Source organism: Polyodon spathula, chromosome 38 (genome assembly GCF_017654505.1).
Source record: "Polyodon spathula isolate WHYD16114869_AA chromosome 38, ASM1765450v1, whole genome shotgun sequence".
In the NCBI taxonomy this organism is placed as follows: domain Eukaryota; kingdom Metazoa; phylum Chordata; class Actinopteri; order Acipenseriformes; family Polyodontidae; genus Polyodon; species Polyodon spathula.
In genome coordinates this window covers 1,647,800-1,674,206 of record NC_054571.1, presented here as the reverse complement: position 1 = coordinate 1,674,206, position 26,407 = coordinate 1,647,800, and the positions used below count along the sequence as shown (strand labels likewise).

At 43.5% G+C, this 26,407-nt stretch overlaps 2 protein-coding genes across 2 annotated transcripts in view; both read right to left on the bottom strand.

Annotated features, from left to right (window-relative positions):
- LOC121304522 (keratin, type I cytoskeletal 13-like) overlaps positions 1–26,407 on the bottom strand; it is a 165,741-nt gene that overhangs the window by 111,672 nt on the left and 27,662 nt on the right. The window lies entirely within an intron of this gene.
- Positions 2,477–13,606, bottom strand: LOC121304523 (ATP-dependent RNA helicase DDX39A). Its single transcript, XM_041235697.1, has 10 exons — positions 13,213–13,606; positions 11,156–11,364; positions 9,017–9,144; positions 8,293–8,569; positions 7,863–7,981; positions 6,386–6,517; positions 5,998–6,107; positions 3,814–3,958; positions 3,330–3,477; positions 2,477–2,655 (listed from the first exon to the last, which is right to left on the bottom strand). Exons 2-10 carry the CDS (start codon positions 11,361–11,363, stop codon positions 2,639–2,641), a joined length of 1,284 nt encoding a protein of 427 aa, XP_041091631.1. The 5' UTR covers position 11,364; positions 13,213–13,606; the 3' UTR covers positions 2,477–2,638.

Below are 26,407 nucleotides of genomic sequence, written 5' to 3'. Positions count from 1 at the left end.
TGCTTTTTTTTTCCGGATCTGTTTCAGCTCCAAAGATAGACTTGTTAGAAGATGTTGGCGAGTCCTGTTCTATTTATGCTACCATACTGTCCTGCAATACAGAGACGGGAATCCATCCCTGGTTTTACTAGGAGTTTAATAAGACACACCTGAGCTTGGTACCTATACACTGTAGTTAATCAAGCCCATAGTAAAAACTGGAATGGCTAAAATTGCTATAGGAGTCTTCATTTACGTCCCTGCAATACCATGTGGGCTTCACACACACACACACACACACAGCCTGAAGTGTTACATTAGCACACCAGGCCCACCCAACCTTGTCCTTATAGAAACTGTAAGGGAATGTAAAGAAACAGGACTGCCAACAAGGTCTGCCTGATCTCTGACAAGAGTAAAACGCACAGGAGGTTTAAAGTCTATAGAAACATGTAGTCAGTGAGACACCCAAGAGTACTGCTGTAGCGTCCAACTCGGCATGACTGCAGGGAACTCTGCTAGGAACAATCAGCAAGCAAGGTCCTAATCGGACATGAGGACGGGTAGTGTTTGACAATCACTGATACATTGACATACACTGTGTTTAAAAGCAAGAAGAAAAGGGGGTTCACAAAAAGCCTTTGAATGCAACTGAAAACATTGTGACCCTTCTAAAGGTCCTGACTCTTTTAAAGGTCTTGACTCTTCTAAAGGTCCTGACTCTTCTAACAGTTCTGATTCTTCTAAAGGTCCTGAGCCTTCTCTACACAGCATGCAAGATGCAACTCTTCACTACATACCTTCAATTACACATGGAAATATGTCCTAGTAATATATAAACAGGGCAGCAGGTCAATTAATCCAGCAGTGAATGTTTAATTGAGGCTCGCAAAATGAAAGCTTATGGCTATCGATAAGCGATCAATGGATTTTGATCAATGTCTGCAGCTCTCTATACACTGCAGCTTCCGTATCCTGTATGGATCAGGTAGGGCTGTTAACGAGGTTGGTGGAAGTCTGACAGGGAGCAGGGCTCAGCCTGTGCAGAGTGCAGTCTAGGCAGCTATCATTGCAGAGTGTCTACTGTAACTGCAGGAGAACGAAAAAAATACTCAAACACGCCAGCGTCACAGTGTCCACTTCTCAGCAGGATCTTCTAGGATTACTGTCTGCAGGAAAAGCAGCTAGAGAACAAGAGCACAGCAAGCATGTGGCTGTAGAACAGAGTGTAGGAGACAGTGTTTTACTAAGAGATTAAAACACTGAAGCAGTGGACTCGTCTGGTTTGCGGGCTCAGTATCACTTCAAACGCCTCTTCTCAAGATGAAATATCAAGTGACAACTCAGGGACCTTACACAAAACTCAAAACAGAAAAGTGACGTAGCTTCACTGGTAAATAAGAACATGGATTTGAAAAAGCAGACCTTGTTAACACTCCTTGAAAGGGGGGCAAGTGATAATGTAGCCAGAATTAATAAGAGATATGGAAATGGGTTTTAAGGAGATGTGGGTTAGCTCTATAAGAGGGAAGTATTTATTTTAAAAAGCCTTGGTTAGCACTCTTTCAAATGTAAAAAAATTACAACTAAAAAGTCTCTCCACCCTCTGCAGATCTGGAAAGCTTTCATGTTCTGTTTGTGCTTTTTTCTTTTTTTTACCCCATGCACAACACTGAAAAGAACAAAGTTTCCAGAAAAGAAACTGCAGACGTGGTTTTCCAAAAACCAAAACTGAACGACGTTAGCAGCAGAGCGGTCAGACTCCTTCAGTTCACACCCGCACCCTCTCCCTCGCTTTGATGTGTGGAGACACTTATAGGGGGAGGAAAATCTGGTGATGAGGGAACAATTAAAATAATTCATAAAGTTTTAGTGTGGGGGACCCCCTACCAGTGCAGGGAGAATTGGAGGAAAAAAACAAGAGATGGAAAGGGTGAGCTCAAAAACAGAGTGGAAAAAGACTTGCACAACACTGAGCCAACGGCACACCGAGAAGAGACTTCTACAGGACTGTGCTGTGTCTCACCCAGTAGACTCTTCTACAGGACTGTGCTGTGTCTCACCCAGTAGACTCTTCTACAGGACTGTGCTGTGTCTCACCCAGTAGACTCTTCTACAGGACTGTGCTGTGTCTCACCCCGTAGACTCCTCTACAGGACTGTGCTGTGTCTCACCCCGTAGACTCTTCTACAGGACTGTGCTGTGTCAGTATGGCTGATCATTTAGACTGCACACATTAAACCACTCGATATAAGTGGAGCGTACAGCTGACCCCGTCACCAGGCACAGCTGTACATATGAACTTGTATTAAATATTTGCTTTAAGAAACAAGTCTGGGTCAACTATACATACCAAATTATAAAGTAATGTTTTACAACACTACATAGGTAACGCTGTTATCCATGTCAGAATTGCACACTGCAATGTTCTGATTTTGAGTGGCTTCATAACTTCACAACTTTTTTTTTATAAAAAAGTAAAAACAAGACACTGGCGTAGTAAAATTTTTTTATTTTTCCATTCACAAAATGAGCACATAAAAAAAATATTACAAACTAGCATATCCAAACAGAGGATCATAATTAAAAACTCTTTAAAAACAGTATTGTTTGCGACAGCTTTCTCTACGACAGGAAGAGGCAGGGGGAGAGAGGTAGCTCATCGACTCTGTTCAACTGCAAAAAAACAAAAAAGATACAAATTAGCAATGGACGTCCTGCAACAGCTTGCATACAAAACAAATCCCTAGTTTCGATCGAACCTGGTGACCTTCGAATACTGAATGGTTTTCAATGTAGTCTATTGCACCATCTTGTGGCCACATGCAGAAACAACAGATAAGACCAATATTGAAGAGTAGTCAGGAGTTTAATGTGTTGATAAGTCCAGAGTCTAAACAGTTTTCCTGAATCTAATAACAAAGTTCGTTACGGTACAGTATATCTACTTCACCTGAACAGGAAGTTACTGGATGAGATTCTAAGAGACTTACAGGCTAAATGAACACTAGTTAATCCCAGCACACAGCCCCAGTTCAGCAAGCAGGGTTCACACCCTATCTAAAGTCTGTTTAATAAATACACTTAAGATACACAACCCCGAGAGGCATGATAGTGTTAAGGATTCAGGGCAAGTACTGGTCCAACAGAGCCGACAGTGCATCGGTGTGCAGAAGCAGAGAACCCAAGAGACACAGAGGCTTCAGGAACACATGAAATAAAGTCACTCACAGCACAAGTTAATGATCTAGATAATACACCCCGACTGGTTGAGGAACGCCTGCACCAAGTGCCTTCACAGTGGACACAGCCTGGCACTCTGTGTAGATGGAGCCGTCTACCGCACTTACTGTAGGTGGAGATATCTATTTCCTCAGGCAGCTCGGCCACGTTCACCTCGAAGCGGTCCTGCACGTCGTTCAGGATTTTAGCATCAGTCTCGTCCGACACAAAGGTTACAGCCAGACCCTTCGTGCCAAACCGACCCGCTCTGGCAACCTACAAAAATTAAATAAGCGTTAGTCCATTCGCAGAACACTCCCCAGACCAGCAGAGGGTGCTTCCTCAGATTGAAGGCATGATTCATCCATTTGCAACAAAAAAAAAAAAAAAAAAAAAAAAGTTTGGCTACTGCTTCATCAGTGTACTTAAAATGCATGGCAGAAATGTGTCTACTTAGTTTTATAGTTTAATCTTAGTTTAACACTCCAAATTTGCATTTGTTTTATAGTTTTAACTTCATTCTGATCGCTATATTTACCATCAAACAAGTAACTTTGTTTGAAAGTATTTTACAAGCAAGCCCTGCTGGGAAGTGCCTGGTGCGAGGCTCACCCTGTGCAGGTATGTGTCCGAGTCCTCAGGCATGTCGTAGTTGAAGACGATGTTCACTCTCTCGATGTCCATGCCACGCCCAAACAGATTGGTGGCCACCAGGATGCGCCTCTGGAAATCTTTGAACTGCTGATACCGAGAGAGCCTGGGGAAAGGAGTCGCAGTTAGGAGAGGCTCACGAGAAAGCTTCAGGAAGTGGGAACCAAACATATGGTGCTAGTTTTGTTTTTCTGAATAGCTTGGTAATTTAGAATTCCTGCAAAGCCTTTCTGGCAACTATTTTAGTCAAGGGGCCAAATCAAGCCTGCCAAAAAGTACAATTTGTACCACTTCAGGTTAATGCAAATTGCATTTTGGAATAGATGCCACGACTTGCAGTGGGACAAGAGCATATGCATATATATTTATATTATTTTTATTTGCAGTTCAGCACAGAATACCCAACTAGGAAATAGCATCCAAACACTAGTGAGAAAGAAAAAAAAAAACACACACACTGATCAGCTTCAAACAGCCTTGTGGGGTGAAGGGAAGGCTTTGAACCCAGGAGAGTTTGTAGTTAGGAGGGAAAATAGAGAGCCAACGTTGTGAGCGGTGGAGACAGTTATTAAAGTGGGATTAGGCAGGCGAGGAGATTCAGGATTTGATTTTGTATCCATTTACTTCCTTGCTCACAAATCCCTACAGCAGTAATATTTAGGAGGCATGTTTGCCAGTTTCTTGGCACGCAGGTTTATTTACTGTGTTTACATATAAATTACCTGTTAGACTGATCACTTAGATCATTTAATTTATAAAAGCGACGTTCTAACAAGTCAGTTATGTTACGTCTGCACGGGTTTGTATTCTTTGTAATTTACGATCTGAAGGGTACGTTTCCTGACTAATGCCTGTACAACTGACAGTAGGTTGCTGTTTATAACTAGTTAATGTATGCACGAGACTTATTTCCACGGTTACTTTGTTTTCTTAAGAAAACATTACCCTTATAAAAGAGTGGATCACAAATTCACATAATTATCAGTTTATCATCCACCCGTGCTTTGATAGGCTGCTTCTCCGATACAGTGCTTGAGAGGCAGGACGAGCACACTGCGGAGGCGGACAGCTTGCCATGTACTGCTGCATACCTTGCAGAAACATTCCACGTCACACAGCACCACGTTCTCAATTCTGACACCAACAGAAAATAAACTAAAAACGTGGCCCAACAGCGATTTCATTTACTGATGAACTTGTTTGAGCTTTTTTTTATTTATTTTTATTTACAATTGCATTTAACTACCTGTTTTAGTGACAATTTTACATGCATTTACTATTTTGCGTTTACCAATTAATTTATTGGACCTGAAGAGGTCAAAGTTCATTCTGTTGATGGTCTTATTGGAGAACGGTTTATTCCTCCTCAATTTGGTCTTGCATTACCACCACCCCGTGGTGGCACTGCACTGTGGTTGACAGAGATTACTAGTTATTTAAAGTCATAGGTAGACCCGTCAGTGAAGTGAATACATAGTTATTGAAATATGTTTGTAGTTTCACTTTGTAACTTCTGCACCTTTTATATTCCAGCAGGCTCTGAATTAGTTACAAGAAAGGGCTTCCTATGGAGACGGATTACTACTGCATGTCCTGATGGGACAGTCCTTTACCCAGAGCAGCATGTTCTGGGACCTGAAACTCAAACTGGATAGTAGGGGGGGGGGGGGGGGGGGTACATTTATGAAGAAATTTAAGAAATCTTTAAACTTGTTTCTACAGAATTGGCAGCTTTACATTACCACATCCTGAATTCCGGAAACTGTCCGAAAACAATATTCAAAAGTTCCAAGCTCTTAAATTGTATTTTTATGGGGATTAGATAAAATACGAATGGCTTAGTCAAGTGTGTGCTCTCTTTAGAAATAAAACGGAAAAACAAAACCCAGGTCAGAATCCCAGCACAGCAAACCTAAACCCAGCCTAGAAAGGGTCAATTACAGAAACTAGGAGGCTTGATGTGCCAGACAGCCTCTTCTCCTTCCAAAACCTTCATGGCAAGGCCTTACAGTCTAGCATCGCTAACAGTGTTGAGCTGAATTTCTGAATTAAAGTCTATTAATGAGGTCCGCTCCAGTTGAAGAGAGGAGCCTTGACAGGCCACACAGAGTCTTCTCACTCTTGTTCCAAGATCTCCAGACTTACCGTTCCTCCTGAGCCATGCCTCTGTGGATCGCGATGGCAGGGAAGTTCTGCTCCACCAGGAGCTGCGAGAGAGCGACACAGCGCTGCACAGACTTCACAAAGATCACAACCTGACAACAGAGAGAGCGGGTTAGATCAGAGGCACAGCGCTTACTGGAGAGCCACTGCGTTTCCTGCTTATCCCACACGGAATTAACCATTTACTCTCTGGAGTCATTTGTTCGAAATGTCGCTGTGATGAAGACCTAAATTTAAAGCTTGGCAAAGCTGTTACTGCAACATCACAAAAGCCAGCCTCCGAAATAAGCTTTGTGTGTAGCAAGAAGGAGAATCTCAAGCACAGGTAGAGCTCTAGGAGGACTGATCGATGAGAGAATGGCGCCCTCACCTGGTTGAACTCCAGCACGTCGAGCAGGTCGAACAGCTTGCGGTTCTTTTCGCTGTCCTTGAGTTTGCAGTAGTACTGCTGGAGGCCGTGCAGCGTCAGCTTCGTCTCATCATCCACAAACACCTCCATGGGCTGTGGAGAGAGGGGGCAGAGTCATGGTCTGGACAGACTCCTACTGCAGAGCAGCGTTATCCACTACAGGTTTTACCAAGAGTTTGATTAGCCACAGCATATCTAACAAGCTCTGCTTTAAAAAGGAATGGAGCAAATCACTAAATGCAAGTAGTTTTGCTATCCCTTGTACAGCAGTGCGCTACACAGTCAGGGGCCAATGCTAGCTAGCTTTGCAAAGTCCAGTTTATCCTGGTCAATGACAATAATTTCAAATGATGGTGCTGGTCATCCATAACTTATTCAAAACAAGAAAAGCAGGACATTTCAGACAAATTGCTTTTTTGTAAACACTGAAGGAGCTGGATTTTAAAGTTGTAATAAATATGTCTGGTTTGCATCTTATTTGCTAGTTCAGGGCTCCAGACAAACTTCTTGCCCAAGGAGCCTATACTCGGCCAAAACAAAAAGAAACTGGTTTCCAAATCCAATTGCTGGGTGCCACTTTAGAAGCAAACAAGTTGCTCCCATATTGAACTGCTTACAATAAAAACTAATTCTGCTCATCATCCATACAATGAATGCTGCTGTGCAATTAAACTGTCAAACAATAACCAAGCCCGTTATATCCAGGATAGATCTGACTGCTAATGATGCAAGAGATGGAAATAAAATAGAACTTACTGTTGATTAAAAACATTTAGGTACCAGCAATGACTTGGAGTGCATAAACTTCAGCTTGGTATGGTAACTTCCACTTATTTTTTATCTATTTATTTTAATTCTTGACCTTTGCCAAGTTTCAGCTCTTTATTACAATTATTCTCTTTAGTTAAAGTCTTCAGGCATTTCGCTAAGAGCATGTGTGCACCACACAAGCCAGCATTTATTAGTTTAGTTTTTCACAGTTCTTACTCTAGATTTCTTGAAAGCAATGCAAGTTTCTCAACAGTACACACGTTTGGTCACGATCACTCCTGTTCACTGTATTCTGATGGTGTTAACAGCTCTGGGTTTCCAGGGATATGTGGATGATTCCATTGTGATCGTCCTCCTCACTTCAATTTGAAACAAGCCAGCTTGCTTTTTTTTTTAAACCCTGGTCACAGCACACTCAAACACTGACACGCATTGTAAAAGGAGTCAGCATTTCTGGGGCACAGGCACCTCAATCCATGACAAATACTTTAGTTGCACCCACTGGAGCCCTATAGCAATGCAACATCAGCAAATTAAATTTACAAACCCCCCCCATCTGTAAATGATTCAATTCATGTAGACACACAACCGAGCGACACTGCACCGATAAAGGCAGCAGCCAGTGTGTGTGCGCAGTCCCGCTGCAGGACAGAGCTGCTTTACTTACATCCTGCATGAACCTGCGGCAGACTGGGCGGATCTCTTTGCTGAGGGTGGCACTGAACATCATGCACTGCTTCTCGTGAGGAGTCAGTCTGAAGATATCCTGCACGTCTCTGCGCATGTCTGAAGAGAGACAGGGGAGCAGGCATCACGTCACTCAACACTTCAGCTAAACGGCACTTGCTTGAGGAACCAACTAAGCCTCCATCCAGACCCTGAAGTCGTTCATTATATAAAATTTCACCCGTGGAATGGACTGCAATTGGACACCCCGATTTGATAGTTAAGCACCACAGTAGACCACTTATAACTGAACAGACGCTAGCAATATTATATGCAAATCTAGCATTGGCGAGACTAAACCCATTCAAAAACTTTAACAGGGGTGCAAAATGAAAGTAAACGAAGTGGCCGACGCTGACTCCAGTCCTTACCGAGCTGCTCCAGCATCTTGTCGCACTCGTCCAGAATGAAGTGCTTCACGTTCTTGAGGATGAGGTTCTTGTTGCGGATGAGGGCCAGGATCCTGCCAGGGGTCCCCACCACGATGTGGGGGCAGCTCTTCTTGAGCACATCCTCGTCCTTCTTGATGGAGAGCCCCCCGAAGAACACGGCTGCCTTCACCGTCGGCATGTACTTGGAGAAGCGCTCGTACTCCTTGCTGATCTGAAACGCCAGCTCACGTGTGTGGCACATCACCAGCACAGAGACCTGGGATTGAGGGAGAGACTGGGGTCAGAGTGCACCAAGGACAAGCCCTTCATCTGGAAGTACAGAAAGAATTAGTTAATGGAATAGCACAAGTTTGAGTCACTGACCAGAGGGACGGCAATAAGACTTGCACAGCAGTTTCACCCATTCCAGGTTTTACTACAAGACTGATTAGAATTAGATTAAACTGATATTTAACAAGCTCAGGTGCCTTGATTAAAACCAGGAATGGATCAAAGTGCTATCCAATGGGAGTCTGATTTCCACCCCTGCTGATCCTCATATCAATACAGGGATTCAGCCAGGATTTAACACACCTTATGCAAGGTTAAACTGGCGAGAACCAAGTCAGGAGGAAAGGTGGACTGACATGTACCTGCACATCTCTGTCCAGTTTTATTCCCTTTTGACAGAGGTGTTACATTGCTGTATGGGAGCAGCACTGACCTGACCGTCGACTGGCTCGATCTGCTGCAGTGTGGCCAGAACAAACACGGCCGTCTTTCCCATTCCGGACTTGGCCTGGCACAGGATATCCATGCCCAGGATGGCCTGCGGGATACACTCGTGTTGAACTGAGAGGGAGAGAGACATGACAGGGTTCACAAACAAGCATTCACAATTGGGGTGTGTCAGTCTCCATGACTGACACATGTTTCAACATACTGCCAATTTTATATTTATTAGGCCCTCTATCACTAGTTAACTAACCTCATGATTTACCTACATTCAGGCCAGCCGGCTGTATAACCCTACTAATATTATTAATCAATTTAGTACAAGCTTGTGTAACTAGAGCTGCAGTTGGTCAGGGAGGCATTAATATTAACATACACTAAAAGCCACTGTCCTGCAGTGGGAAGAAAACCGCCTCAGTCAAAATAATGTAAAGTATTATGCAGTACATTAATATCTCTGCAAACCTATTCAGAATTTAGGAAATCTGTATTGCCATTTTTTCATGTGGGACTAAGTTTGGCATTTATTAAATGGGAATCAGAGTTACAGTGCACTTTAGAAAAATACTGTATGAGTATTATAAAGGGTAGGGTCTGGCATTTAAACATCTGTGTTCTTTTAAATAAAATAAATGGCTTTTTGCACTGTGAAACAGTATGTTTAACTTGTCTGTAGTATTGTTAAGTGGCTACATTTTTTCCAGTGTGGCTAAAAAAAAAATGTTAAAAGTTACTTTAGCCACAGTGGCTAACTAAATGAAAGTCTTAGTGGGAACGTAGTTTACCAAAGCTTACTGGTAAATGCAGGTGTATCATATCGAAGGTGGTATTTATTCCTGCATATAAATGGTTAATTAAAATAAATCAGGTCAAAGAATATATTTATGACCAGTGAATAAATGCGTGAAGACGACAGGACAGACATTAGCCAAAGGCACTTCGTTATTCTTGATTTGCAGGTAATGTCCACACTGACCTTTACTGCTTTACTTGGTAAATGTGTTTTCTGAATAGTGGAGGGGGGGGGGGGAACGACGACTCTTAAAATGGTGTTATAGTATTCAGTCGCATTAGAGCGTTCTGTTTATACGGATGTTTGTGTTTTACTGCACTCAGCAACTCCATCTACAGTAGTCCAGAATGTCTTCATTTTGAATGAAGCACTGAACTTCTATTTTTGTGGTACGGCAATTACTTGGCATAATTTCCACACCACGGTTCTCTCATCCGGAAGTATTTTGAGGAACCGAAGTGACTTTGCTTCATTCCTTTGTTTAGATGCAGTTTAAAAATGTAATATATATGCCCACTACAGCATGAACATAGAGGACCAATGAAGCGCCAGATCAACTGAGAATAAAAGCAGCCCCAGCGTCAATTGTTCTGTTGCACCAATTAGAAAAACTACTTGAGAAAATTGCCAAACCCGTTCCTTTATATAATATCCACCCTTTACTGTGGCTCCACAGCAGCTGGACACTCAGACTGCTGTATATAAAATCTCTAAAATACAAGTTTGGTGAAATTTGTCACATGACTGGTTACAGGTCTAGCATATTCAGCGTTTAACCACTCCTTTAGAGTATATGTTTAAACATTTAAAATACCCATCCCTACTCATGTACTCCCTTAGCCAATAGCAGAGCTAGGTAACGAAGGGCACCCGCCTCCTTGTCAACTAGCAGTGAGGCGAGGACAGTGGCTGATCACTTCACTTCCTCCTCTCAGGTTTTCCCAGGTCTAGTTCACGCACTCCTCCCTTTTATTTAGAATATTCCATTACTCGAATATTCAGACTCACCGCTAGTATCCACATTAACTATAAAATACTTATTCTTCATTCAACATCCACTTGGTAAACTTCAGTAAGCTATGCTTTTGTTCTTCTATCAAGATCTAAATTAAATCTCCATTACATAAATCTCAGATACAGGACTACAGTTCGCTACCTTTACACCAAGGAATCTTACAAGGAGGCATTGTCGTGGCTCCCATTTACCCCAGAACGCCATTACAGTAACCCTTATACTCAACACTAACAGATTTCTAATGATCATTGCTCCCGGCTACAGCGTTCTAGGGGGAGCACTAGTTACCCCCCTATCGCTGACCCAGCCTCTGGGCTCACCTTCTGAGGGGTGCTCGAACCCGCAGTCCACAATGGCTCGGAGCAGCTCTGGCTTCAGCAGGAAGTCCCTGAACCCGGAGCTGTGGATGGAGACGTAGGAGCCCTTGACCTCCTTCTTCCCAGGAGCATGAGTGGCCTCGGGGGCTGCCTGTGGTTCCTCGTCTTCCTCGTAATCGAGCAGCTCATTCTCTACGTCATTCTCAGCCATGCTGCGCAGAGGAAGAGGAGGGTTAGGCACAAGACACGGCTCGCTGTGTAAACTGCACAGGGGACTTGTTTAAAAGTACAAGCAGCAGGGTGGGAAACATTTCAGCAATAGTTGAGTAGTTTATTGATTAGGGGCTGACTGCATAAAATATTGACCCTTTACAGTACAAGAGACATACATGTCCCACAAATGATGCTAACTATTTTATTTTTACAATGCACCAACCAGGTGGATCTGCTCATCCAAATAGTTTCCTGGTGATACTTTAAAATCACTCAAAAAAAATCATAAACCGTTTGAACAACCACTCAATTCCTTGTGTAACTTAAGGGGTTAAGTTAAGCACTTGACACATTTCTTTAACTGGGGTATGGGCTCGTTTTTAGCTGCTTTAGTGCAGCATCCTTATTCAAGTAACATTTTAGTGTAAAATGTTACCTTACAGGTTTAAACCGTATGCTTAATGTTTAAACCATAGTGCTTTTCTATCCAGCAATGCATCAACATGTAACAGTACATATTGCGCTTGTGTTAATTAAACAATGCAGGTTAGAATGTGTATTTCTGTGTAATGTTTAAACATGTACAACCTTAGTTCTGCAGAGGGCATCCTACTTACTTTTTACACACAAAACGAAGCGGGTGTGCGCTTCAGGAACCACTCGAGTATATTTCAATGATCAGCCCCAGTGTACAGGTAACACGGTCTTAATTCACACATTGTGAAAACCAGAATACTGCATCAAATGGACAGTTAATGAAAGCCACATGTGCACAACAGCATTCCTAATCACACAGCTGCAGTCAACCCGTCTCACTTTAGATACCTATCGCTAATCATGCAAACAAAGATTAACCCGGGTTATATCCGACCCTTACAACTAGGCCACCGTCACCAGACCTGCAACAGCGTCTTCTGACGACTCTCCCGACTTGAGCTCAAAAAGCAGCTCTACTGAGAAAAAAAAAAAAACAAGAAAACCCCCACCACACACACATTACACAGTAATGCATCTCAAAGCCGGCTGCGATATACTTTTAAAATGGTTCTACTGTGTAGTGTTGCGTGGGCGAGGTTTGAGCCCGACTTCACTACGACTGGAGCTACTAGGCCTCTTCACTCAGTCGACACAAAAGAAAGATGCGAACCGTGACATCGTCTCGCTAAAACACAGCCTCGTCCAGCACTGGCATTTAATCCGGATATCCCGACAGGCCAGCCTAGTTCGGGTAGCGATCCCGCCTCCGGCAATGGAGAGGTACAGATCCCAAATGTCTGGACGGGACGGGGCACTCAATCGAGGAAGCGCGTCGCGTTTAATACGGTAACACTGAGAAAGCCGCTGGTTCAGTTAATCAGCACATCGCTAGGGACTGACACTCAAACTCATTTTTTCAAAAAAAAAATCGATTTACGAACAAAACTCTTAATTACATTGTTTATTCACATGCCTGCTTGCATTGAACAGGCAGCGCGGCCGAACAATAGAGTCGGTTTGTTGTCAAATTGAACACAATTTATCAGAGATTGTTAACCAAAGATATTACATTAAAAAAAAAAAATAATAATAATAAAACCGCTGCATTCAACACCACATATCTGAACATATTTTAAGCCAGGCTTCTACTGAGAGCGAGGTTACCCTGGCAGCAGAGTAGCAAACGCAGCGCTGACCAGACAAACCTCCATTGATAAAACAACACAAACTACTGCGTAAAGACTGATCGAAACCTTGCACGACGAACATGAAAACAAGCTTTGAGAGAAGACTCCGCTATCGAAGGAAGGGCACTCGTGTGCAGAGGCTGGCTGCACTCTTTTAAAGCGAGTTTCACTGCGCGCACTTACTTGCTGCTCTTTCAGGACAGGATCAGAAACTTGCTGCTGATCCCCACATGGCAGGCCGCTTCCTTTATACACCATTCCGGAACCGCCGCCTCCCCGCCACCTGCACCCACCATTGGAGGGCTGTGGTGTCCATCCTCCGAGCAAACGCGGGGATGGCTCCTGCGATTGGTTCACGCTGGTGTCGCTCTGTCTTTCTCTCGACATGGGTTGGCTGAGGCTTCGCGTTGTAGGCGGGTACTAGTTTGGGCGCTCGGTTGGCGGTGCATCAATATATAACATAGAGAGGTCGCTTTGATTGTAAAGCAGTAGGACTGGAAACAATGACTTTGGAGGATTTTGTTTGAATATATAAATACATAAAAAAAAAAGGAAATCCTCCTCGAAAAAAAAAAAAAATAATAATAATAATAAGGCTGAAGGCAGTTCCCATGAACGATTTCAAGGAGGTAGGAAGCTTGTGTCCCTACAGCTGAAACGGTTGTTGGACAATGTAAATAAACTGGAGTGCAAACCAGTCCTACTTGGTAAAGGACGGGGCTCTATGAGATGGGAGTTTGTGCCATCTAGACAACTGCGGTCTTCAAGGTGTTGTTAGGCATCATGCAATGGGGTTTATATTAACAGATGATATAGTTTAGAGAATGCATTCACGTAAAAGACAGGACTCAGGAAAATCACCGTCAATTATAGCACAAGTGCACCCACAAAGGATTCAATAAGAAAAGTAAGAATGTGGCAATAGACAAGTTCACTTCTGCAGATATACCTATATGATAACCCCAGCCAAGGTGACCCTTATAAATACTTCCCACAGTAAAAGCACAGCAAAGTGTAATAAATCACAGTGGAAGCATGGCAAAGCATGGGCAAGGCACCGTAACGCTCAGAGAGGTGTTGTAAAGCATATTAATGAACACGCCAAACCTGGGGGTGCATTGTGGTAAATGTATAATATAAACATGGGGAAAGCGTGCCAGAGCTGCAACAATCCCTACTCTAGACCCTTGTCCATTGCACGGGAGTTTTCAGTTTCCCCAGATTAGCAATGCATTTACTGTAAACTAAAGGTGTTTGTTTGTTTGTTTTGAACCTTCCTCTGTCCTGTACTACAAGCACACAGCTCCCTTTCACAAAGTAATTGGAGCAGCTGCACCATTGCCTTCAGCAGTTAGCACCCTCCCTGCACAATAGCTTCAATCTGCAGTATGAGACTGACACCGTGCTGGCATTAACAGGTGATCAAACCAACAGTGCAGCTCCCTCCATTGCTCACAGCAGGCCTTCCCAAGCATGTGTTGTTCTTGAAAGTGTATTTCTTATTGATTTCTGTATTACTTGTTTGTTATTTTCTTAGCTCACTGGTTTGGTCAAGACCCTTCTTTGCACAGACCCCATGCCAGCAGCACATGGAGCTCTTGTACAGTACAGGAATAACCCCATTCCATGCAGTGTAGTGCATGTTGAAAATGATTGAGACCACACCCATGTAGGTGGGGGTCCGAACACATGCAGGAGAAAGAGGACGAGAAAGACAAAGGAAGAGAAAGAAAGAAAGAAAGAAAGAAAAGAAGAGAAAGGAAGACCACACACTTCCTTTTGATTTTAATAAAGTGCAATTCCCCGTGCTCACATATTATTACTTTTTACCTGCACATGAAGTGCTGTGCAATCCTCGTGCCTAAATACACATATACATTTTAAACACTTGTGTTACACAGACCCGTTTATATCCTGTGTACCAATGACTATACACCAACATTAACACACAACATACAAACACAAAATACACACAGGGCCGGGGCACTTTGCCACAGTGTCCCATAAACCAGACATCACAGAAAATCGATATTCTGCCTGCTCCACACACCAATCTCAATTCACTCCTCTTTGCTTAAAGACAATTCACACCTGAAAGAAACAGAGACAGTCGGCCTTAACAAGGATGCATGTGATGATGCGCGGAGCGAAAGCGCGGTAAAGCACAGGCAAACATTGTAAAGAACAGAGAGGTCTGGTAAGCACCTGATACTACTTCTTGAAATGTAAACTAACTGGATCTCAACAAGGTCTGCGCTCAGAGAACAGAAAGCTAGACAATGGGCAGGCAAACATTGTAAAGCACAGAGAGGTACGGCAAAGCATATTAATAAACATGGCAAACCAGGGTGATGCACAGTATAACAATAAGAAAAGCATGGGGGGGAAACCTGCAAAAATACAGAGGAAAACACTGCGCTAGACTCTTGTAAGGTTATATACAGCGATGGCCAAAAGTTTTGCATCACCTAGAAATTTTGGATTGAGACATGATAATAATAATAATAATAATAATAATAATAATAATAATAATAATAATAATAATAATAATAATAATAATAATATAATAAAATAATAATGTATGAATATAATGTAGATTTTTTATTTACATCATGTAATCCAAGAAACTATAAAATGATACAACAATACTCTACATGAAGCCATAATAGTAATACGGTATTTCAAACTATAATTGTGCTTACCTGCATCACTGGCTGTGCCCCCTGGACCCCCTCAGTGGAGTCTCCCTCATGGCCGCTCTCATCACTCTGAGCCATGAGGAGCTGAGGGGGGGCAAAGCCTCTGGGGTAGGACAGAAACAGGGGGCTGGCAGCCCTGGAGGAGGCGGAATTGAAAGGCGGGTGCGAGGGGTTCCCAGAGCCCAGCGGTCCGGAGAGCAAAGGAGCCCTGTTGGATCGCACTGGGGACCTCGGGTAGGAGGGCACTGCGGCCGGTCTGAGGAGGAAGTCCCCCCTGCTGGCGGGGATGTAGGTTGATTATGATACACACAGTAACACTAAGTAGTTCCACGATTAGTGCTAGTTGAACATTAATTACCACATGTGTTTTACTGTACATATTACAAGCGCTATTTCATTTAGAATTTCATGCCATCATCTTACATTATTATATACACAACTGTGCATTCTGTAGAGAAAATATTGGTTCACAGATACACCCTGATACAAGTGAGTGAATTCTATTGATGGGTCCTCTTCACAAAACTTTAAAGACTGTCTGAAGGAATGTTCTCTTAAGGACTGTTTTTTGAAAGCCCTCTTTGATTAATTTAATCCAGCTTGCAGTTCACTTTCTTGAGTGCTTTAGGAGGGGTTTTTATTAGTGTCTTCTTATTGTTTTTCTAAGCACTGTTTAACCTAAAAGAAAATATTTTAAACACTTTAAAAAAGCTGTCCTTAAAAACATTCCTTAGAACAGTGAGTAGAGCTCGCTATTTCTAAAAACAGTAAGACCACTGGTACAAATAAAAATAATAATAATAATAATAATAATAGAATATGGTTTAGATCAAAATAACCCAACCTGAAATGATCCTGAGAACCCTTATTACCTTACTCTTATTCTTGAAACTTGTTTAGCTGTTCTCAGTTCCCTCGCTTTCTGTCTCTTCTTCTCTCCTGTAGTAAACTGCTCAGCCCTGCTCCCAGTAGCCCCATTTAACCCAGCGTCGTCGCCCCACCTCCACGCACGCAGGCAGGTTTCGTTCCAGCAACACTTCAATAAAACAAGCCCTTGCCACCTCTCCCCGATGAGCCTGCATTCCGGCAGTCTGAGATCACGAGCTGGGCTTCCTGACAGCTCTGCGCTCTGTCTCATCGTGAGGAGTTGGTTTGGTTCAGTTTGTTTCACAGGCCTGTTGGCCACAGCTCCCATTGCAACTTTATACAAAAGCAACAGAGACAGTGTTACCCTGAGGCACACAGTTCGGAGTGGAGACACACTCAACCCAGAAGGGAGGAGACGCTTCTTTACACGCAGAGTGCTGAGGGTTTGGAATAGGCTACCAAATGTTACCAAGGGTTAGCCAGTCACAGTGTTGAAGCTCAATCACTGGGATTTTAATACCAGGGGTTACCCAGCCACGGTGCTGAAGCTCAATCACAGGGATCCTTTAATACCAGGGGTTACCCAGCCACGGTGCTGAAGCTCAATCACAGGGATCCTTTAATACCAGGGGTTACCCAGCCACGGTGTTGAAGCTCAATCACTGGGATCCTTTAATACCAGGGGTTACCCAGCCACGGTGCTGAAGCTCAATCACAGGGATCCTTTAATACCAGGGGTTACCCAGCCACGGTGCTGAAGCTCAATCACAGGGATCCTTTAATACCAGGGGTTACCCAGCCACGGTGCTGAAGCTCAATCACAGGGATCCTTTAATACCAGGGGTTACCCAGCCACGGTGCTGAAGCTCAATCACTGGGATCCTTTAATACCAGGGGTTACCCAGCCACGGTGCTGAAGCTCAATCACAGGGATCCTTTAATACCAGGGGTTACCCAGCCACGGTGCTGAAGCTCAATCACAGGGATCCTTTAATACCAGGGGTTACCCAGCCACGGTGCTGAAGCTCAATCACTGGGATCCTTTAATACCAGGGGTTACCCAGCCACGGTGCTGAAGCTCAATCACTGGGATCCTTTAATACCAGGGGTTACCCAGCCACGGTGCTGAAGCTCAATCACAGGGATCCTTTAATACCAGGGGTTACCCAGCCACGGTGCTGAAGCTCAATCACAGGGATCCTTTAATACCAGGGGTTACCCAGCCACGGTGCTGAAGCTCAATCACAGGGATCCTTTAATACCAGGGGTTACCCAGCCACGGTGCTGAAGCTCAATCACAGGGATCCTTTAATACCAGGGGTTACCCAGCCACGGTGCTGAAGCTCAATCACTGGGATCCTTTAATACCAGGGGTTACCCAGCCACGGTGCTGAAGCTCAATCACAGGGATCCTTTAATACCAGGGGTTACCCAGCCACGGTGCTGAAGCTCAATCACTGGGATCCTTTAATACCAGGGGTTACCCAGCCACGGTGCTGAAGCTCAATCACTGGGATCCTTTAATACCAGGGGTTACCCAGCCACGGTGTTGAAGCTCAATCACAGGGATCCTTTAATACCAGGGGTTACCCAGCCACGGTGCTGAAGCTCAATCACAGGGATCCTTTAATACCAGGGGTTACCCAGCCACGGTGCTGAAGCTCAATCACAGGGATCCTTTAATACCAGGGGTTACCCAGCCACGGTGCTGAAGCTCAATCACTGGGATCCTTTAATACCAGGGGTTACCCAGCCACGGTGCTGAAGCTCAATCACTGGGATCCTTTAATACCAGGGGTTACCCAGCCACGGTGCTGAAGCTCAATCACAGGGATCCTTTAATACCAGGGGTTACCCAGCCACGGTGCTGAAGCTCAATCACAGGGATCCTTTAATACCAGGGGTTACCCAGCCACGGTGCTGAAGCTCAATCACAGGGATCCTTTAATACCAGGGGTTACCCAGCCACGGTGCTGAAGCTCAATCACAGGGATCCTTTAATACCAGGGGTTACCCAGCCACGGTGCTGAAGCTCAATCACTGGGATCCTTTAATACCAGGGGTTACCCAGCCACGGTGCTGAAGCTCAATCACTGGGATCCTTTAATACCAGGGGTTACCCAGCCACGGTGCTGAAGCTCAATCACAGGGATCCTTTAATACCAGGGGTTACCCAGCCACGGTGCTGAAGCTCAATCACAGGAGCTCATCCTTTAATACCAGGGGTTACCCAGCCACGGTGCTGAAGCTCAATCACTGGGATCCTTTAATACCAGGGGTTACCCAGCCACGGTGCTGAAGCTCAATCACTGGGATCCTTTAATACCAGGGGTTACCCAGCCACGGTGCTGAAGCTCAATCACAGGGATCCTTTAATACCAGGGGTTACCCAGCCACGGTGCTGAAGCTCAATCACAGGGATCCTTTAATACCAGGGGTTACCCAGCCACGGTGCTGAAGCTCAATCACTGGGATCCTTTAATACCAGGGGTTACCCAGCCACGGTGCTGAAGCTCAATCACTGGGATCCTTTAATACCAGGGCTTACCCAGCCACGGTGCTGAAGCTCAATCACTGGGATCCTTTAATACCCTGTTTGACAGTTCTGAGCAGTGATAGCTGAATGGCCTCCTCTCGTATGTAAATGTTTCAGGGAGATTTCTTTTTTCCACACACACACACACACGCACACACACGCACACACACGCACACACACGCACGGGGTCAATTGTTTCAAATCAAGTGGTCAAATGTTTCCTCTTGTAAATAAACAGTAGCACTGTTCCTGTGTTGTGAGGTCTGAGCTGCTGAAGTCCTGTTGACATGTTCACACCACAGAGGGATGCATACACACCTGGCCAGCCACGCCCAACAGATTACCAGGCTACATCTGCATAGCCATTTTGCAGTTTTCCTCTGCTTTTGACATGGTTATAATGCACTGAGTATAGATCACCAGGGTTTGTTTTAAATATGCTTTACCAAACCTCTCTTGGTTTTACAATGTTTCTCTGTGCTTTACCATGTTTGCACTGTGCTTCATTAACCTTGATGTGCTTTTACTGTGATTAACTTATACTGTATATATGGGATGGCATTGTGCAGTAAATACTAAGTGTGTGTAAACATATGCACTGTGGATTCACTGCCTCTGGGGTTGGGTTTGGTTCAATGTCAATTAAAACCCTCCCTTACAAAAACAGACTAATTAGCAATGAATGAGTGAAGATGCAGCTGTCTGATCAGGTAGCAGGAGTGATTGAGTCTGTCAGGTATGTAGACATACACCCCGGGGGAGTGCTGAGGTTTCTATTGATAATTACTGGAGCGGAGGGGTGTCCGCTGATAACACCAGCTGTAGACGATCGTGTGATAAACACGAAAGCATGGTAATGCATAGGGATGCATCGTAAAGCACAAAGAGACACGGTAAAGCATGTTAAAATACAACCCATGGTAAACTACGGTAAGTGCATTGGATTACCATGAGGAACTGCTAAAGGACTGTACATATCTAACATGGGAAACTTCTAGATTGAAATAAACCAAGGCCAAGGGTCACTTTCTTACAATATGCCCAGCCGTGATTGAAGTTTAGTGATTTGATTCAGTTATAGATCCTAAACTGAACCATCAGCCAAAATCAGGTGCACATGTGGACAAACAAACTTTGCCCAACTATGTGATTTACCAACCGTGTTTTCAAGTCCATCCGGCAAGTCAGTGTTAGCGCTGGACATGGGTTGAATTAAAAACCATCAACATGACATGTGAAAACCAGGTCTAAACTATGCCCAAATTATATGATAAATACTGCTGAAACTACCAGGAAACTAGGTAAAAAGAGAGAGAGAGAGAGCGAGAGAGAGAGAGCGAGAGAAAAGACATATGGAGTGCACGCTTGATTTCTTTGTGGCCAGGCAAATAGAGATATTTGAAGTCATCTGTCTTTTCTGAGCCTGTCTGACACACAATGTGCACAGTAATTTTGCCTCAACACACACAGTCACTGCACCTGCCATCTGCTTCAGGCTGACCTGGAAGGAGACATGCGGAGAGCACACTGTTTGCCTGTAGCACTAAGGGTACCCACTGCACTAATATTTGATGCCATTGGCTCGTTCCAACATACTGTGGGTTGCTGTAAAGCCACACTTATTTGCGACTAAAATATTTGGGGAATCCCATAAAACCTATTTTCCCCAAAACATACGTGAAAAACAATTAGATCACAGATGTGTATGCAAACCATCCTGGCTCCGTTCATGACTCTTTTATCCTCGCTAATTCGCAGGTGGCAGCTGTGTTTCAGCGGGATGACAGTCTGAGAGGCTGGTTGATAGGGGACAACGGGATTCCACTGAAGCAGTGGCTGCTGAGACCGCTGCTCAACCCCACCACCCCAGCCAAGCAGAGGTACTTTTAAATGTGCTCGTACTGTCATTGAGCAAACATTTGGAATCCTCAAAATGCAATTCCGATGTTTGGATGTCTCTGGGGGAACCCTATAGTACACTCCTCAGAAGGGTAGCAATATCAACCTGGCTGGTTGTGTTTTACACAACACAGCTCTCTGTAATGGATGTTGAACTTACAAAGGAAAGGTCACAGGGTTTGCTGGAAGCAGATGCTGAATTTGAAGCCCCAGTGGTGGAGGTTGCAGATGCTGCAAGTGCCAGGCAGGTCAGACAAAGTCTCATAGATTACTTTTTTTATTTCCTAAGTGTTCACTCTCCACCTATGCCCCTCAAGCCTTGCCTTGTCATCCTTCTCACTTTTGTCCCGTGCACTTTTGTCTTTCTTCTTTTTGTGGGTTTTAAAATGCCATGCGTTCGCCATCGCAGACTCATGGGTGCTCGTAAAGGGAATGTTGAATCCTTATTGGTTGTAACCTTACTCCCCCACTATGCTGTGATAGGCTGTGCTGTGACTCTCTATTTGATGTGTGTTGGCCCTCGCATGAGACCCGACTTCTAAATCCCGTCTTCGTGCGCTATCGCGGAGGTTCGCTAATGCTGTCATTTTTGCCCTAGCAAAAGTGGCTGCGCACATAATTGCTAAATAGTGCCCATTGTCTAGTCTTTGTTTTAACTTTTTGATAGTTACCTTTCGTCAAAAACCAGGAGATGTCTGGAAATATTTATTTTTGTAATAATAATGAGCACTAGTCTAGAAACTCCTGTCTCAGCTCTCCAGCGCTGTCTTTACCAGGACCTTAATAATAATGAGCACTAGTCTAAACACACTCCCCTCTCAGTTCTCCAGTGCTGTTTCTGACTGCACAGACACTATACCTGTGCCTGACTCTGCACAGACACTATACCTGTGCCTGACTCTGCAGACACTACACCTGTGTCTGACTCTGCAGACACTATACCTGTGCCTGACTCTGCACAGACACTACACCTGTGCCTGACTCTGCACAGACACTATACCTGTGCCTGACTCTGCAGACACTATATCTGTGCATGACTGCAGACACTATACCTGTGCCTGACTCTGCAGACACTACACCTGTGCCTGACTGCACAGACACTATACCTGTGCCTGACTCTGCACAGACACTATACCTGTGCCTGACTCTGCAGACACTACACCTGTGCCTGACTCTGCACAGACACTATACCTGTGCCTGACTCTGCACAGACACTATACCTGTGCCTGACTCTGCAGACACTACACCTGTGCCTGACTCTGCACAGACACTATACCTGTGCCTGACTCTGTACACACACTATACCTGTGCCTGACTCTGCACAGACACTATACCTGTGCCTGACTCTGCAGATACTACACTATACCTGTGCCTGACTCTGCACAGACACTATACCTGTGCCTGACCCTGCATAGTATCAGTGTACATATTAAGCTCAAACACAATGAAAAATAAAAATGAACAGGATTTTAGCAGGCATTAGTGCTCGACAATTTCCACATATCTTAAAAAAGTATGGCTATTGTCAAAGTTTTGCATCACCTAGAATTTTAAGATTGAGACAGAAAACAAACAAACAAAAAAAAACTACATGAACATAATTTAAATCTTTTATTTAACATCATGAATTCAAAGAAACTACACAATTATATTGCAAAAGTCTACCGGAAGCCATAATAGTAGTACAGTATTTCATGTCAGATTTAAAAATGCAATATTTTTTCAATTTCTGTCCGCTTTTCATTAAGTATATGGAAAACTACGAAGAGAATTCAATATGCTCACGTAACATTATTCAGCAGGTTTCATTCGACTTTATGAAGGAAAATGAGTTCATTCTATAGGAGGGGATGCTGAACTTGTGGCCATACTGTAGACAAGACACTACCGTCCTTCATCAGTGGATAGTTAGACTGGCATCTTGCTAGAAGAGAGTTTAAAGTGCTTATTGCTGTTTGTAAAGTACACACAATAAAAACATTATAAAAATGATATTATTAGAGGTGTGTCTCACTTTGTTATCTTTAATACTGCATGTGTGGTTAAAACACTATTCTGAAAGATAAACACCTTTTACACTCAATAAACACTCTGGGTGAGATTTATTATTTGAAATCCGTGTAACATTTTCTACACAACATTCGACCTTCGTGTTTTCAATCAGCTTGCAATGATTTTAGAGAGAACTTCCAATGCCATCTCCGTTGTGTTTGTGTAGTTTGTGGCAATGAGACAGTTATTTAAATATCTATGCTCTGTGGAACAGACTGCTGCCAGCAACCTTGAACATGTTAGCAAAAGCAAACCCCATTCAATTCTTCAAAACAGACTTAGAATAGCTTGTGAGAAACATCGATTCAATGACAATTGGGATCACGTTTCAGATAATAATCAATAATCAAAAATCGATTCCCTGATCAATCAACAAACCCTGCTCCACCTTAAGGTCCAGACAGGTCACTGGGTTTGATTTCTGTGAATCAGAATGCTTGTAGAAGAGAGGGAAAGAGAGCCCTCTGGTGGTCACTGTTATATAGCATTCACGTCTCAAAAACATTATTTTCAATTGATTGGAAAAATCTGTAAAAACATCATCAATATTACAGAACTGCAACAATCTCCAGAAGCAGGTCGGCACATGTTTGTTATTGGTTAGTTCTGAGAACAAAATTGGGATAAAATGATCTCCCTTTCAAGTTTTACTTTAGTTTAAAGATTTATAAAATAAATACCTTCCTGTGATATTTCCCCCCCCCAAAGATTTTTAAATCCCTGGATTTTAAACCAGATTGGGCTGTCATCATTAGTTTGGTTTGGAAGTCTCTAAATACTCAACATTTTCATTATGGTGCCACTATTAAGTACCAGCTAATACAAAATAATGTTAACTGTGTGCGTGGCTATTTAATACTAACAACGCAGCACACAACACCTGGACAACATTCCCTTTATAGCAGTGCTTCATTTTGTTATTCGGCACGGTTTAAATGCCTGTAAAACCCTAGAGAATCCTCGCGTTAGCCGACATACAGAGAAAGACATGCAGATCGGCTCAATACACACTCTTACAACATAGAGTCAAACCTGTCTAATCCACTCCCTCTATACACTGCATAATTGTGGGGTCCCAACCAAATCCCTACTGAAATGAATGGAGTGATCCTCCCTCCGTCCATGAACCTGTCCAGGCTGGAATCCTGCATGATTTGCAAGTCTTGTTTAGTTTAAACCAGTGCAATTCTGACCCTGCAGTCCGGCACACAGACATGTGGTTTTTATTTCAAAATGTATAATCGAATATGTTGCATTGAGAAAGGGAAATAAAAATTAATACAATCCTTGAATTACTGGGTATGCCTGGGCTGTACCTCTGCTGCATGTACTGTAATAAGAATTAATCAAACAGTTTGTCAGTTCTGCTATTTATTTTTTTGGGGGTACAGTATTAGATTTCGCAGCTCCTCTGTAATCCAGCACACTATGTCACCTGGCACAATTTGTTTGCTTTCAATCTATGCTGGATTAGACAGATTCTACTTAGATTTTCAGTTTAAAAAAAAAAGAAAACCTGTTCTTCTAGCAGCTTGAACCTGAATGCAAAGTTTTTTTTTAGTTTTACTTGAACTTGTGCTCAAGTGCATTGCAGCACAGCAATGACTCTCATCTTGGCACCCCACGGAGGAGCCTCTTGATCTGTCTACTGCTGCTAGGAGGCCATTGAAATGCTAATCCTGCTAGGGTCGCCCTCTGCTGGTCTGGTGGGGGAGGGGAGCTAGAGCTGGAACTGCTGCTGAAGGTCAGTCCCAAAGAGCAGTTCTGTGCAGGGGGTGTGATAATAGACTGATGACACAGTGTGCAGTGAGCTCTGTGCAGGGGTGTGATAATAGACTGATGACACAGTGTGCAGTGAGCTCTGTGCAGGGGTGTGATAATAGACTGATGACACAGTGTGCAGTGAGCTCTGTGCAGGGGTGTGATAATAGACTGATGACACAGTGTGCAGTGAGCTCTGTGCAGGGGTGTGATAATAGACTAATGACACAGTGTGCAGTGAGCTCTGTGCAGCTGTAGGGTTTATACAGTGTGCACTGTTGGATCTACACTGGTAGCGAGCGACACGAGTGAATAATTTAGAAGTGACTGGAATCTAGGAGTGTGACACAACGACTGTGAGCAGCCAGTCTGGGCGAAGCGAGCGACGCCACAGTAAAATAAACGTGTTCATGGGCGACTACAGGGAAACAGACCAATCAGAATGGTCTACAGAGAAATGGACCAATCAGAAGCAATGTCAGTAATATCGGTAAACTTGGCACAGGTCATAGCACAAATACACGATAAACATGGAAGACAGGACATTGACTCAGGAAGTGCAGCGAAATCCCCTACGATTCTTCATTAAATTCATACAAAGACAACAGTAAAAAGGACAATGCCTGGCAGAATATTTCAGGCATTATTATTAGTGTGTCTGGTGAGTGAATTTAATGAATATACTGGGGGGGAGGGGGGCTTTTACTGTGGAATAATAAAGCTGCCTATAATTATTTCTTTAAATGTCCTCTGTGTGGTGCTGTTGTGCAGTTTTCTCTTTTTTTCACAGTTAAACACAAAGGATAGGCTTGCTGTTGATTTTCACGTCTGTCTCGGTGGGGCTAATATTATGCTATGGCTTCCTTTTGCAAATCTGGAATTTATTTTACAGTTTTATTTCGAGAGATGTTTGGTCGAAATAAAACTACATTCTCAAAATATTATTTTCATTTATGAATGTATTGCAGTTGCTGAACCACAGCCACCATAAAAAAAAAAAAAAAATATATATATATATATATATATATATATATATATATATATATATATATATATATATAGTAATACAGCAGGGAGGGGGTTAATAGCTTCCCTGCCTAAAAAGATGTAAGAATGCACATTTGGGTTTAATTGGTTTAATTTAATGATATTTGTGTCATTATGATAAAGGTGAATCTGCGTCACAGTCTTAGGTATTTTACAGACTGAAGCAGGTTTTCCTCAAGGATTTGCCTGTATTTAGCTCCATCCGTTTTGCCCTCTACCCTGACAAGCTTCCAAGCCCCTGCCAATGAAAAGCATCCCCATGGCATGATGCTGCCACCGCCATGCTTCACAGTAGGGATGATGTTACCTGGGTGATGTGCTGTGTTGGGTTTGCGCCAGACATAACGCTTTGCATTTAATAGTTCAATTTTTGTTTCATCAGACCACAGAATCTTTTGCCACATCCCACATACAGTCTCAAAGCGGAATTTTACAGTTCAGATTTGTGGAGTACCTCAGCTACTGTTGACACATGGACAGTTTCTCTCATCTCAGCCATGGAATGCTGTAGGTCTTT